This window comes from Nuphar pumila, chromosome 5 (genome assembly GCF_984573655.1).
Source record: "Nuphar pumila chromosome 5, dmNupPumi1.hap1.1, whole genome shotgun sequence".
NCBI classification, from domain to species: Eukaryota; Viridiplantae; Streptophyta; class Magnoliopsida; order Nymphaeales; family Nymphaeaceae; genus Nuphar; species Nuphar pumila.
Window position 1 is genome coordinate 935,206 of NC_143253.1, and position 15,544 is coordinate 950,749.

Genomic DNA, 15,544 nt, shown 5'->3' on the forward strand with positions numbered 1-15,544 from the left:
TTTATTTCTTTTTTCCTATTTGATGTAAACTGTAAATGTAAACAATTGAATAAGAATTTACTTTTCTACTTAGATTAGGGTTGCATTGTATATAGTTATTTTCAATAATATTAATCGTGTGATGGATGATGATTCATGTATATTTCAAATCACAATGGTCAACACGAATGTCATATGCACCTGCTTCTAAAGAGTTAATAAAGTCGATTGAGTTCGTATTTGTAGTCATGGTCAGAATACGAACAATATCCAGATTTATCTTCTTTTAAGCCACAAATGGCCTACACTCTTAGGCATGTTTAGAAATCATGGCACATTTTTCAAAACTTTTCTAAATATTCTCCCTTTTAGAATCAAATGAATTATATTCAATACATATTCGTGGCCATAGTCAGGGATATATGGAAAATATATTTCGTCTAAATTCTATAAGGCACAAAAGTCATTGTATCAATGATTTGCATAAACTCTTCAGAAAATATTTTCTCAAATTGCATTCATGTATTATCTAGGTTTAGATTGCATCATGAATAGTTTTTCACATGGCCACACGCCTCTCCTTTTGATTAATTTAAGAGTTCAAAATTGATTTTCTTAAAGTCTTCCGGATTTTCTTCAGAAATCGATTTTCCAAGGCTTCAAAACTTCCTTTTCTTCAAAATTGATTTTCTCACAATAGTTTCCTTTTTCAAATATTTTTCTAAATCTAGATTCATGGTTTTCCAAGCTTCAATATTTCCCAAATTCAGAGGTTAAACTCAGAGAAATCGATTTTCTCAAAATTTACCCAAGTTTCCTTTAGAATTCAATTTTCTCAAAACATCAGGAATTCTTCAGAAATCGATTTTTTTTCTTCAAAATATCTCTCAATTGTGGTTCACGATTTTCAAAGTGTCTCCTTTTTCCAAGTACTTTCAAATCTTTGAGGCATACATCATGTTTTCAATCTGCATTTTTCTAAGTCATAGTGCATGTCTGATTCTTTGTGCATTTAAGGATAGAGCATCGATTTATACAGTTGAGTAAAGCAAAGCACAAGATTGATCCTTGGTTCGATTACCCCTGATTATAGCGTCAGGAATGGTTGAATCTCGTACTGACAGGCGAGTCCCTTTCTCACAAATTTTTTAAAACGGAGGTGAGTTATTTTCAAATCTTTTTCAAAATGTCAGTTTGACTTGCAAAAGTAAAATTTTGCGATGATAACAAATCCTTAAGTTTTTTGTTATGCAACTCATCAATCAACTGAGATATATCTACTTCAATGATTTTCAATTGTTCTTCATTGTATGAGAATTCATTAAATAAGAACTTATTCAACCATGTCTCATTGGTATAAAAAGAAAATAATTCTACTACTTAATACATGCTTATATAGCTTGTATAACACACAAAGGGTTCGACTTTCTAATAGCCATTTGTTCATCATTTGCATCCGCCATTAATTCTCCCATGTCAACAGTGTCTTTATCATCTCATAAATGTCTCTAAGTTATCCTCATCTAAAATAGCATGGTTGTCATCAACATCTGATTATCCATAATCAATGTGATCGCTGCTACGACCAATTGATTGTTCGGATGCACAAACTAAATAAAAAATATCGTATTTATCACTTCATTTGCTTTCATGTATACAACATTCCTAAAATTTTAATTTTCATGGTTAACTATAAAAATCTCACTTATATCTCAAGCATAAATTATAAAGTCTAACGACTTGTGCCTAGTTATGTCATCTACCCTAGAAGGTTGGAAGATCAATAGCATTGTTTGCTTACATAGTTACACATCATCTGCAGTAATCCTCTAATCATGTAAAATATCAACAGATCGTGAAAGTTCTTCAATGTTTGCACATCGAACAACTATATCCTTAATTGGTTCCAGCCACTACATGCATGTTAAGAACATTAATATCGCTCATTGTTTAGGACAGTTAAATGTTCGTCAAAAGAATGAGCTCAATAGATAATGTTTGAGATAAATGTACATTCTTCACAGGATTCCCATCATTCTCATCATTAAGTGCTTCTTATAAATCACTTTCAACTGCTTATTGTTTAATTGCTCATTATTTAACTTTGTGAACATTTAAGCAAATATCACCACTAAATAACATTGATTTTACATCATTATCGTCCAAAACATCTATCCATATTTGTTGGCTATCTACGTTTGAAGAATAACTATATCAGATGCTCAATAACTCTTTCGCGTATCTGATTTTATGAGAGATCAAAGTCATAAATTTTTTAAAGCTACTATTTTTTAAGACCACTATAGATCTTTAATTAAGGTAATCAAACATACGGTGTATTATTCATCTAATGAAAATAGCATGTGGCAAAAAGGTCATTCATATATCCTTCATACATTTAATTAACAAAATTAACTGCAACAACCACTATGAAAACCAACTACCTATAAAAACTTAACCCCTATTGAATGTTTGTGCAGAGTCAACCCTAACACTATCGCACTAATTGAATACTTGTACACAGTCAACCCTAACGCTATTACCTCATAACAAAATCATAAAATATTAAATAAAAGACAAGAAAACAAACATAAATCATCTACAACACCAACAAATATATGTATATATATATGAAAAAACTCTAAAAATAGTAAATCTTAAACAAAATATTTTGTGTCAAATATTAAATAAAACAAAAGCAAATATACATAAATCTTTCATGGCAACAACAAAACACAAATGCTATAAGGTCGTGTATATATATATATATATATATATATATATATATATATATATATATATATATAAGAAAACTTAGGAATGCAAGCAAATAGTATGTGTGTGTGAAACTCACATTGAGACCTAACCAAAAGACGAGAAAGTTGACCAAAAGGATGCTGCAATCTTGCCAGAATGTTGAAAGATGATTTTACAAGAATCGCCGCAAAGGAGAGAGGGAGAAAGTGAAAAAAGTTGGGGTTCTAGAGGAAAAAAGGTTAGGGTTCTAATGAGAAACAAACAAAAAAAAATGGGATGACTTTATATATGAATCAGCAAGCATTCAAAGGTACAGATATTCGCAACAGGTATTTGTGAATGTCAACAGACACTTGTGGACCTCCTTAAAGAGTATTTAGTTAAAGGAGGTTCGTAGGTTTTCTTTGTGAAGGTCATAAAATATTTGTAAAGGTTGTAGTGTATTTGCGGTGGTCTCGTCAAAGTGCGAAAGTCAAGGACATTTGTAACAGGTATTTGTGAATGTCATACACATTTGCAGTACTTTTTAAAGCGTATTTACTTAAGTGAGGTTCGCAGGTTATATTTGTGTAGGTCGTATTATATTTGTAGATGTTAGCAAAATCTCTTTTTTATTGAAAAGTTGTGAACTTCCTACAGTGTGCCTATATATTGCACGAACTTTGGTAGGTTCTCATGTGAGAAAGGGCAAAAATATCTTTAAAAAGTCAAGATTTTGGATATGCATGAGCTTTTGTCAAATTGGTAGGTATTTCACAAGCACACTATTTTGCAAGGACAGTATGATTTTTTTTATTCTTTTGATATCCTTGAAGAATCAATAAGTGAAGCATAAGCATACGCGCCCATTAAGTAGCGAACCAAGGTGTTGGCATAGAACCATAGAGTGTGGCTCAAAGACTGGCGGGAATACAACTAAAGTTGTGTGAGCCCACATAGTGACCCATGATATTGAGCCTTTTTCATGCTGAGACAAGTTGGTTCTACAATACGACACACCGAACTTGATATACTGATATACACACTCGATCAGGTGCAACTTTTCGAGTAACATGCCCTTAATCTTTCATACGGGCTCATTTGACGTGCAGAACATTTGCCACACAACAAATGTTATGAACGCAAGAGTCTCAAGACTTGCAACCCTCAAGTTGCAAACTGGTAAACGAGCTCAACAAATGAAACAGGGCATGTTCGGGTTCGGCTTGTTTACCTTGAGCTCATGGCTCAGCTAGTGTTTGTTTTTAGCCGAGCCAAGCTTGAGCTTGGCTTGCCACTGAATGAGACGAGCTGAACACAAGCTGGCTCATGTAAAAACATACCATGTTATTTATACATGGAATGTGTGTATTTTTATATATTACACTTTAAAAATATATTTTTTTTATGTTACACTTAATAGTTCATATTTTATGTATATATTTTTCATTCATTCTTCTCTTTATATATATATATATATATATATATATATATATATATATATATATATATATATATTATGCATTACTTTTATATATATTATACTTAAAATATATATTACACATAAATATATATTTAACTATATGAGCTCAGGCAAGCTGAGCCAAACACCCTGTGTTCAGGCTCGACTCTTTTAAGCTAAACGGGCTGCTTGTGTCTCAGCTCTCCAGCTAGACAACCCAATCATGAACAAGTTCATGACTAGCTGAACCGAGCAAGGTCACGAGCTGCTGGGTTTGTTTACCAGCCCTGCCCTCATTTATAAGGGAACAGGACGCCTTGCATCCCGTGCAGGGGGCAAATCAAATGCAAGACAACACCTGCACTGGGACCGCTGTGCTCCCATGCAGGATTGCCCCATGAATCAAAAAGCCCCTAAAAGATCTGAAATGCAATATCCTACTTAAGGGCATAGCAAATAGCTATTAGAATTTTGCACCACCAATTCGCAGATAGCCATCCATCCGTCGTACAAAATAAGCCACAAAGGACTGGCCTAAAAGCTAAATAGCTAGGGCAAGGAAAGGAGTCCTGCGGTTCAGCTCACGCGCAGCTCCTAAAAAGCTCAGCAAGCTGAACAAGAGCAATAGGTATTGAGCTCATTTCAGCTCAGATAAGTTGGTTAAGTAAAAATATATTTACTTAAATATATTTTATTTCATATTAATATAGTTTACAATAATTGAAGTGTTCGGCTTGCAAGGTTCAGAGTTCAAATTCTGTTGCTTCCAGACTTTAGACAATGTAATTTTTTAGATAGGCTTGAGACCATGTATTTTTGACCTAAATGAATCAGCCGGAGCTCGGATCAATAAGTCTGGAGTTCAAATCCTATTATTTTCAGCTTTGAAACAACGCATTCTTTTGCAAGCAAGTCATTTCGTGCCTGGCTCATTTAGCTAGAGCTCGCCATGAGTTCAAGCTCGGGTTGATTTGCCACAAAAACAAGCCAAGCTTGAGCACCTCAAGTTATGCTCATTCCACTGATTTACCAGCCCTGAAATAGCTACCCACAATGCTTAGCACCACAACCATATCATTCGAAGGTGAACCATTAGAATTCATACAAGACACCACTTTGAACATGCTAATCTTAAGAACGCAAATGTAAGAGAAAAATATGGTGCTTATTTTACTTTTCGACAGATTGCTACATCAGCTTGTGCAACAAAAGATCCTCGATCGCAGATCGTGGTTTCCCTGGAAACAAAAGGTAAAATCTGTGCTGCTGCAGGCACTTCATCGTTCCAACTATATGACTACATTCTAACAAAAGCACGGAAGAAGCATTCCTGTAAAATTTCATAAAGCCGAAACCAATAAAATCGTGATCCCCGCCTCCAACACAAGAATAGCCCAGAAAACCCAACAAGCTGCAAGTGACAGTAAAGCACAAGCAACCCAGAGAAGGAAACAGGAACAGCCTTGTAAAATGCAGACAAAAAACAATTAAAATAGCAATAGAACACAGCCACTGCAATTATCATCTAGTTTCAATGGATGGAGAAGCTTCTGCCCTGTTCTTCAGAGTTCTCCTACCGTCATACCAAATCCAAATTTGTAATCCTTCTTCCAATGATCAATCTGAAAGGTGCAGAAAAAAGGTATTAGCTATTTCAGTTCAGTGACAGCAGCAACGAAACAATTTAAGGAATATAACATGAACAATGGACTGATTAATGGTCACCTCTGCAGAGAGAATAAAATTAACACCCATGTTCAACCTCTCTTCTAAGAGGGCAGCAACACAGCCATTGGAGTCGAGCTTCCCCCTTAGACGACACTGTCATACACAATGAGCACATATTCCACGTTATCAAGATGGTAAAGCATAAAGTAATATTTCCTTGTTACATGTCATGGCAAAACCTTAAATGGAGCCAACATTGCATGTATACAATCAGGCAGAATGACGAGGTTTTTAGGATAGCACACTATCTTGGCAGAAATTCCCGAGATCATTAGCATAACTCAATTGACTAGGTGCAAGGCTAAACCTAATCGTCTAATTAACTCGGCAGAATTTAGTCAGAAAAAGATCTCAATGGCCATGTACAAATGACTTGAATTGAGTAAAATATTTTTGTTCTCAGAAAATGCCACAGAGAACACACACATGCATAGAAAGAGGGCACGACTGAAGACAAACCAGAGTTCCAGCCTTTGACCAAAGGTAGCCACGTCTTTCAGTAGATAATCTATAACAAGACCAACGATAATGTGTGGATGGGAGCATGCAGGAGAGAGAGAGAGAGGCACACTGAATGGACAAAAATACAGGAAAAATCTGTATTTCAGGCCTACTAAAAAAAGAAGAGTAGAAGACTGACTACCTGTCGTAGCAAGTAATCATAGCCCACACTGGTAGTTACATCTCTTGTCATGTTATTGTACATGAAATCTGAAGCCAGAGAGACCTGCATGGTGATCAAGCAATCAAAGAGGCAGACAAGACTATGATGGATCTCTAAGCCGATAACAACTTTCTAACAATCACATTACCTTTTCTGATAACTTCTGCACATAGCTAAGAGCAACTATCCCAGTACTTGCAATTTGCCCAGTTGCAACCTGCACATGTTAATCAATTTTTCATTGACAAATACTAATTCAACAACACGCATGCACACACCAAACAACAATTATTAGAATGCTTGCAACTAGGCCAGTTGCAACCTGCAGAAAACATTTGTATGTATATAAAGAGACTTTATCAGCTTATTTTACATATTTAGTTTCACAAGCGGAGATGACATGCTTCTAAAGTGTTTTTATCATCATCAGTCCATCATTGCCTTCTGTTGCAATCAACTTGACCATATGAGCTCCAAAAACCCCTAGAACCGGTAAATAAAGTGTGGTACAGCACAGAGGAGGATAAGTCTAAAAACAAAATCATAAGAGCTGACTTTTCTGGCGTTGCAGGACTCTAGCTGGTCATCTCTGCTTCACTGGACAAAATTTATAGCCTACGTTCTTAAACTGCGAAGTTTCAACTCTAATTGTCTTTGATTCCCTATGCATCAACAAATAAACATCATATGACCAGTGAAAACCTTTCTATTCATCCTGAGTCACACAATTTATATGCCCCATTTCACTGCTAAAGGGCTATCAGCCTAGCACTTATTATTTCTAGTATAATAATTTACCTCACGTCAAGATCTGCTCAGAACCCTTCCTTAACATATTCTCCATGTCATTGTTTTCTTGAAAGAAACAATAGTCCATCAATGTTCTTCAAACCAAACCCATCCCTCCGAACTCAAAAGGAAAAAAGAAGTGCAATGCATCTTTTTGTACGTCAAGGTACTTCCGTGTTAAATAAGAGTGCACATGGTGCTGCTGCTCTGTATGCTTTGACATAATTAGCCTTTAGCACCCATTGTTATACATGTAGCTTAAGAACTAAGTGCAGATTAATATTCAAAATCATCCTCAAGAGATACACCCCTTTTCTTCCTCTAGCATCATCCTTGTTATTTTAATTTCTCAGTAACATTTGTGACATTTTTCAATCACATTTTCAAAATGTTAAACTTGTTTGCACATAAAGAGGCAAGCAAGTCATTCATAAAATGAGAATCATTGTCCCACCTCGCCAACTAAGCATCTTGTATATCCAATACACAGATAGGAAACAGGTGTGTTGAAGCTTAGCAGTTCAGTCAGCAGCTATGTCGACACAAACTCACTTAGCATGTGTCTTGTCAAGAAAATATAACTCTAGGCATGATAGCAGTCATGCCATGACATCTCATAATCATAGTTAATCCTTTGTTAAAGATAGACAACAATGTGTCCTTAAATTCATCTTTCTTTTATGATCTTAATCATTTACTTTGTAGTTACCAGTTTTTCTTTTTATATTTATCATTGATTTCATGGATTTCAATTTTTAAGTTGGCTGATGTTCAAGAATTTGCAATTAAGATGGCATCCATGTTTTATTGCTTTAGATTAAGAATCTTCAATGTACGCTCGCACACACTATATTTTATGTGTGTGTGTGTCCCTTATCTTAGTTTACAAAGATCACCCACATTGATATCTCCGCATCAGTGTGACATGTCAGTGGCAAGGTTTTCCAAATACAACATCGTGAACTAACTCTTCTCTTTATGAAAAATAATGATATCTGTCACTTCTGATAACAGTGATATAAAATTATAAAAATAAAATAGAAATGATCAGAATCAACAGCATGGCTATATGTTGCAGCCTGCTCAACCTTTAGACCTGTCAAAGCTCAACACTATTTCCCAAACTGAAAACGGCACCTGTACATGGCCTTTATGTTTCTTACATTCATATTTGGCAACCTTAACCTATTCATGTTCTCCTAAATCAAGTGGGCAGAATACCAAGGGAAACTAAAACTTTAAATGTCAAGCATCAAAGAAGCATGTAGAATAACTCAAGAAAGGGAGGAAAAACAGTGTACCATTTTATCTGTGTTATACCGGGCAGCAAAACCAATACCAGATTTCCTCTGGTGACCAAGCCAAAAAACTTCACCACCAAGAGCCAAATGTGGTGAGACACTCTGCCAAATAAAACGTTAATGGTTGATGAGAAAAGAATAAAAACAACAAAAGTGGACTCTACAACCACAAAGAAAATCACTCCAGCTATTGACAATACAACACATAAGCGCAATAAGTTAAACCTTTTCCTATAGTGCCTAAAAGGATTAACAAGCAAGACATTATTGAGCTCACATTACATGGTGCAGATTGCAGTATGATAGTACTGAAACAGCAAGAGAAAAAAAAAAGATCAACATTGTCGACTTGAATAGCACGAAAATATCAGCTGATGATGGCACACAGATTGATAATAAAATGTATACACCAAAGGAAAAGAATATCAATCAACTAGAGTCATAACATCCGATAACGTCATAGATATCAAATTCTTGTATCCACTCAATCAATTTATCTGCACTTGACTTTTAATTGCTTAATATGTATATGAGGACGTAAAGTATGCAGTCTCACCCTTAATAAACCTCTGATCAAACAACCAGCACCTAGGCTTCTTCTCAAAAAAAACAGCAATTGGATAATGACATCCTACACCAAATCTTATTTCTTCCAACAGGTTCAGGCTTAATTTTTTCTTTTCCTACCTTTTATGAACAAGATGTTCTATTTACTTCATTCAGTCATAAAAGTATGCTTGGCAACTTAGCAGCAGTTTTCTTATCATAATATAACTCTCAGGAATACAACCATCACTTGAGAAAGAAACCTGAATTCTCAACCAAAAGTTTCAGCAGCTATGAATGTCACAGTCAGTTGCTCTGTTTCCTGATCCTTTTCACCAATTCGAGATAGTTCTTGAATTACAAAATTTCTCTGTCCAATAGGCATCAGCATATTTAACAATGAGTATTATGTATATGGCTCTTGGTCATTCTCTATGAATAAAAAGCAAGATTAGATGTCGATTCGATGTGACATGAAATCACTTGATTCATACAATTACTCATCTTACCATGCGAGGATAACGTATGAGAGAGCTGATTCAGAGAGACTGTCAACCAGTAGATCATAGTCACCACATGCCATGTACTTTTCAATTCATCAAGTTTCTAGACTTGCTTTAACAAAACATAAAATTATTTCAATAGTAATACATTCACCAGAAATTCATTTTTTATCAAATGTCTTCTTAATTTTGCTTTTCGTTACAGAAATTTTCCACAAAAATCTTGATAAATAAAGTGAATAGGATCTGGATATTACAATGAAATGACACCATTTATGTGAAGTCATTTGCTAAAAATTGATGGTACAATTTGTTAGCATGAAACAATTCCACACACTGGCAACTTCTCATTCTTCCTTCCTGTCCATTTTGTTTCCAGTAAAGTATCACAGCTGCTCAAACCTTGTATATGAGGCAACTATATTTACAAGAAAAATGTTCTCAGCCAATATTAAAGGGAAAATATCATGATAATCTAAAAATGTTGGTTATAAAATAATTACTGTGCTAATATCAAGATATTCTTATAAAAACTTATTTTATATATTTCAAGTATGTATTTTATCCTGATTTTTGTTCATTTTACTTTTAGAAGCTCCCAAGAGAAACCTCACAAAGAACAAGATTTGTGGTGATCGTTTCAATTATACCCATGAGTCCAATAAATACATACACAATAAGTCATGAGACACAAATATGGTTATGATTCCAAGAAATGTTATTCACTTTGTGCACCAAAAAATTACCCTTCACGTAGTCATATATATGCAGTCTCATGCTTTAAATGTTTCTTAGCACTATAAAAGGATTTATCACCAATCCCTAGTTCTCAACCACAAGAATGATATGTGTATCTTAACATGTGGATTAACTGCAGATCTGTCACCTGGGTAGGGGTGCGGGTGCGGGTGCTGGTACGGGTACGACACGGCAATTCCAAAAAATGTGGGTATGGGGACACAGCTATATATATCACATAAATACAAAATAAACTGAATATAATCTAAATATATGTGCTATATCTAAAATATATATTATATACTGAAAATATAAAGTTTATAAACTGAAAATATAATTATAAATTATTAATTAAATACAAACTTGTATGTACGGTGGGTAGAATGGCGTGTCCGGGTGTCGACACGGTGATACGAGTGTCAACACGGGTACAGATGGCAAAATGGAGTGTCCGGGCACCATAGCTGCAGATTAGACACAAAGACATTGATTTCATTGGATACATGATACAGTCTGTGCTCTGATGACAGACCTCACTGTGTGGGAGCATGATGATGCAAAACCAAAATGGACCATTAAATGAATGCCTATATATGCTTTTGACAAAAAAAAGATTTGAATAATATATGAAAGTGTGCCACAGTAGTGGTGTAAGACAGCTGGACCACATAGTCACAGTCTTAAGTCTCAACCTCTGTGGCCTTGAGTTCAAATCCCATCAGGAGCCATCCCCAGTTTGGCTATTGCAAATAAATCAATCAATAAATAATCCCTGCAATGTGGTTTTATATCATCATCTGTTGGAAACACTCTCCAATCTAGAATGGCTGAAAACCTAACTTTAGGTCACATGACACTATAACATAGATGGGACGCACGGGAATGGAGCCATGGAAAGGGTTAAGTCAAAGATCTTCCTCATTGTGTCCACAAGACCTAATAACGTGGAGACAATGCCTGAAGGAAGATAATATACCGCCTAGATGATGCTAGACCCCATTCCAAAACATAAATGATAATGGGATATCAGAGACAACCAGACAATGTCCAACATAGCATGCAAAATTTGCGAAAAACTGTATCATAATCATTATCTGTATTTCCCTTGAGACAAACCAATCACCTTGGAGAAAGCCCCAAAAAACACAAAATAATAAAATTCGGATCAAGCAAGCACCCACAAAGAAAATTTAATAACCAAGCATTATAGCTAAGTATGCTGCAGTATCACCATATTCATACTTATGAGTCGTGACTACTAGCTAACACCAGCATTGCCATTTAAAAGTACATTGGACCTACAGGACATGATGACAATAATTGATTTAGCACCTACAGTGATCTGGATCAAGTGATTATAAGATCTGTTTCTAGGGGGATTGTAAGGGTGCTCCTTGAACTGACAATTTTTCCATTCCATGAAGAAGTACTTTGCCTTTTAAACTGATCATAAACTTGCAGGTGGCCAGGTATTAAATGGACTGTGAACAGATATATTTTGGCTCTGATATGCATTAGGAAGGCCAGATTGTCAGTATTTATTAGAAAACACTATGTTGGTAAACTCAAGCACATAACATTACAGCTGAGGAAAAATAGTAAAACGTAAATTCTTTGCAATTTATAAAAAAAATAAAAATATACAAAAGCAGAATTCCAAATTTATTACCTGGATATAATTGGCACCATAAAATGCATTGTTCCCAAACTGAAACTGAGTCCTAAAATCTTTACCCTGCACATAGGAAAAGCAAATAACTGTAATTCCCATATGACTGTCTAAGAGCAGACAGAAATTACTCAGAAAGAATTGGTGGATCTTATAGATTCATTCAAGAGAAGATATGCAATGGACAGCAGGAAAACAGTCCCTGCTAGGTTCCAACAGTGGAATTGTGGGCGCAAAGTTGTTACAATCCATGCACAGCAGAGGAATATCAGTGATGTGCAGCAGACAATATGAGATAAGTGCTTGTGAAGGCATGAATAAATTGGATAAACATTTTTGTCCACAAGACTGACTAAGTGAAGGCCCACCAACAGCCCAAAGGCCCTAAATCATAAGTCCACTTCCTTAACAGATTAAAACTCAGTGTTAGCCAGCCACAGTTAATGAGATGACTTGGAATGCGGACTCAGAGAAGACTTCATCTTCCCAAGTCTTGAACTTTTAAAACAAATCTTAGTATCATTCTCTTTTTCCTTAAGCCAAGGGAAAAGGAGAATCCGACAAAAATATTATCCACTAGACAATGGCTTTCAAGAGATGCTAGCACAGCACTTGGTAGAGAATCTAGAGACTTACCTTGTAGTCGAAGTTGAACATGCCTTGAGAGAAATGTGGCTCTTGCGTCAGCTGCACAAGAATACATTAAAAGAAAAGAAAAAAGTAGATACAAAGATCAGCTCTATGTTTCAAATTAGGCAGAATATCTCCCATCAGATAAAAAAATATTCAGATAAAAAAAATTATAGATTTTCATAATTGACCAAAGAATAAAAACATTAACGTGCTCTGTTTAACAAGGAAACAGTAGGTTACCTGGGCATTGATTTTGAGGGTAAGATTATTCGTCAAATCACATTTGACTCTAGCATTAAGCCTTCCATCAGTTAATATCCTCCCAACAAGCATCAACTGCAGAATTTCAAATCCATATTTATGAATGACTATCATTTTGTATATCTACCATACCACAGGCATGATCACCCACCTTAGGATCCAGGAAATTAGCCCCAAACTCATAATGAGCAGTAGGAACCTTGATGGTGTCTGTTGATTGAGAAGGAACCTCCATGGAACCCATATAAACACTAGAAAATTAATGCACGGACAGTTATGAACTAAATTTATGGAAGAAACATAAAAAATAACAGAAGAAATAGAGATACTATGCATAATTGGACTTTGGAAGCATTTCTTAGTTAATGAAGACACCTGTGGCTGAGAGAGAATTTGTGGTTCAAAGGTTTAGAAAAATCAAAGCGTAAGCCCTCAAAAAGTTCTGGCTTCAATGACACTGCAATATGCAAAATAATAGCATCTATATCAATCAAAAGTTCCAACCTATCAACAATGCACTTCAGACTTCAAAGCAATAAAGACTCCAAAAGAGACCTACTTACGGAAATCTGCTTATGATAAGAAACTCAGAATAGGTACCTCCCCATACAATTCTCAAGATCTCACATCAAATAGGCAATGCTAGTAGTAATATAAAATATAAATGAAGGAAAAAGTAACAAAACATCATCAGGCGTGTTCAAATAAGAATTTCAAGTTTTGATGAATTAGGGGAGCTTGAAGCAGCAGAAGTCATGAACATAAGAAAAAGAAACAGATTTTTTAGGAGACAGGTACTAGACATTCCTATGATTTTATCATGTCAGATGCCAATTTTCCCTATGCAGAAATGAACAGTACACGTGTCTGTGTTCTCAAATCTCAACCATACCAGCTATTACCGGTGACAATTAATCGTGCAAATCCCCTATAATTTTGTATCTTTTTTCACCATAGATGTGGACTATTTTTGTTGGAAGTGAATGCAAGAATTGTCAGACATGAGTCTTCCATCATGCTTTACCTCCATATCCAAACCAAACACATAGAGAATGTGTTTGCACAAGCTGAATTGCAGGGATAGGCTCCAGTTGGCTGGTTCCCTAATAGATCTATAAAAATGTGCATCCACTAGGCTTACCCATACAAGCCTCTCTTCTTATTGAGGCGACATGTCAATTGCCTCAACACTAACCTATATAGCTCTATTCTTGTATATAGATCTATAAAAATGTGCATCCACTAGGCTTACCCATACAAGTCTCTCTTCTTATTGAGGCGACATGTCAATTGCCTCAACACTAACCTATATAGCTCTATTCTTGTATATATCTTCTTAATGTGAAACCTTAAACTCATGAAAACACACCTTTGGCTAATTTGTTTTGCTGGAGGGGTAAAATGGTGGCACTTTCCATTGTATAAGCAAGATTAATGGTGGCTATTTCTCAAAAGAGATAGCTGCCCCAACTGGATCAAGCCCAGGTGCAGAAGGGTTGTGCACAACTTTGTTTCTGGGATACAACCACGCCTCACCAACCACCCCTAGCACTGAGTAAGCTAGCGACCACGACACAGTCACCCTGAACAGCTTCACAATAGGGGAGAAGAAGAAAGAAAGGTAGAAGAAAACCACAGAAAAAAGGAAAAGAAGAAGAATTTTGCACTTCCTTTTTCGTCTTTAAAACTCGCCCTTGCAATGTCCCATCAAGGGCGGCCATTGCCCAAATCAGGTGTCATGTGCACAGGCCATCCCAACATATCAACACGTTGAGGCTAAAGCAAGATACGCAAATCACAAAGGAATTTCGCAAGCCATAATGGAAATTTGCAAGTCACAAGTCAAAAGGAATTTTGCAACTCATAAAGGAAATTCGCAAGCCATGAAGGAATTTTGCATCTTATAAAGGAAATTTGCAGGTCATAAAAAAAAATCGCAAGGCACAAAGGATTTTCGGAAAACACAAAGGAAGGAAATTCGCAATTCAAGAGGAAGTTCACAACTCTATTTGCAAGGGACAAAAACATAGATCAAAGACCAAGACCAAGACCGAGACCGGATCGAACTAAACCCGAATCCAAATCGATAATTAAAGTTCATTTGACAAGCCCAAGATCTAATGCCTATCGAGAACCTTCCCCTCTAAGGCAACTCCCCTGTATATAAACACTTGGAGTTTTCCAAAGATGATAGATATGGGAATAAACAATTTTCACAAAGTGGGTTTTTCCCCTCAAAATGCTATTCCAAATAACTAAGCAAAAGAATGGGCTATTTATCCAAAAACCTTGGTTCCAAATAGGCATAATTTTGAGCAAATACCAACAATCCACCACGTGGGTCAAAATTAGGATAAAAGGGAAGAGTGAAGTTGTTCGTGAAAGTCAAATGTATAGGTAAAGGTACCTTTCGGTTTGAACCAACACTTAGTGTGAACAAGATTCAGACAGTCTCAAAGACTAAGTAGCTAGCAGCTTTGAACTTAGCCCCTAATGTGAACTTCTTAGGCCTATTCACACCTACTCCTTTTAGGT

At 35.8% G+C, this 15,544-nt stretch overlaps 1 protein-coding gene across 1 annotated transcript in view; it reads right to left on the reverse strand.

Annotated features, from left to right (window-relative positions):
- Positions 1-5,261: 5,261 nt before the first annotated feature.
- The window catches only part of LOC149836394 (mitochondrial import receptor subunit TOM40-1-like), a 30,781-nt gene continuing 20,498 nt past the window's right edge, over positions 5,262-15,544 (reverse strand). Inside the window, exons 2-11 of the mRNA XM_090005313.1 lie at positions 13,385-13,466; positions 13,161-13,260; positions 12,989-13,084; positions 12,752-12,802; positions 12,116-12,181; positions 8,660-8,761; positions 6,718-6,786; positions 6,549-6,632; positions 5,903-5,998; positions 5,262-5,799 (exon numbers count right to left, since the gene is read on the reverse strand). Of these exons, the coding sequence (XP_089861439.1) occupies positions 5,740-5,799; positions 5,903-5,998; positions 6,549-6,632; positions 6,718-6,786; positions 8,660-8,761; positions 12,116-12,181; positions 12,752-12,802; positions 12,989-13,084; positions 13,161-13,260; positions 13,385-13,466 (806 nt within the window). The 3' untranslated portion in view covers positions 5,262-5,739. The remainder of the gene's footprint in view (positions 5,800-5,902; positions 5,999-6,548; positions 6,633-6,717; positions 6,787-8,659; positions 8,762-12,115; positions 12,182-12,751; positions 12,803-12,988; positions 13,085-13,160; positions 13,261-13,384; positions 13,467-15,544) is intronic.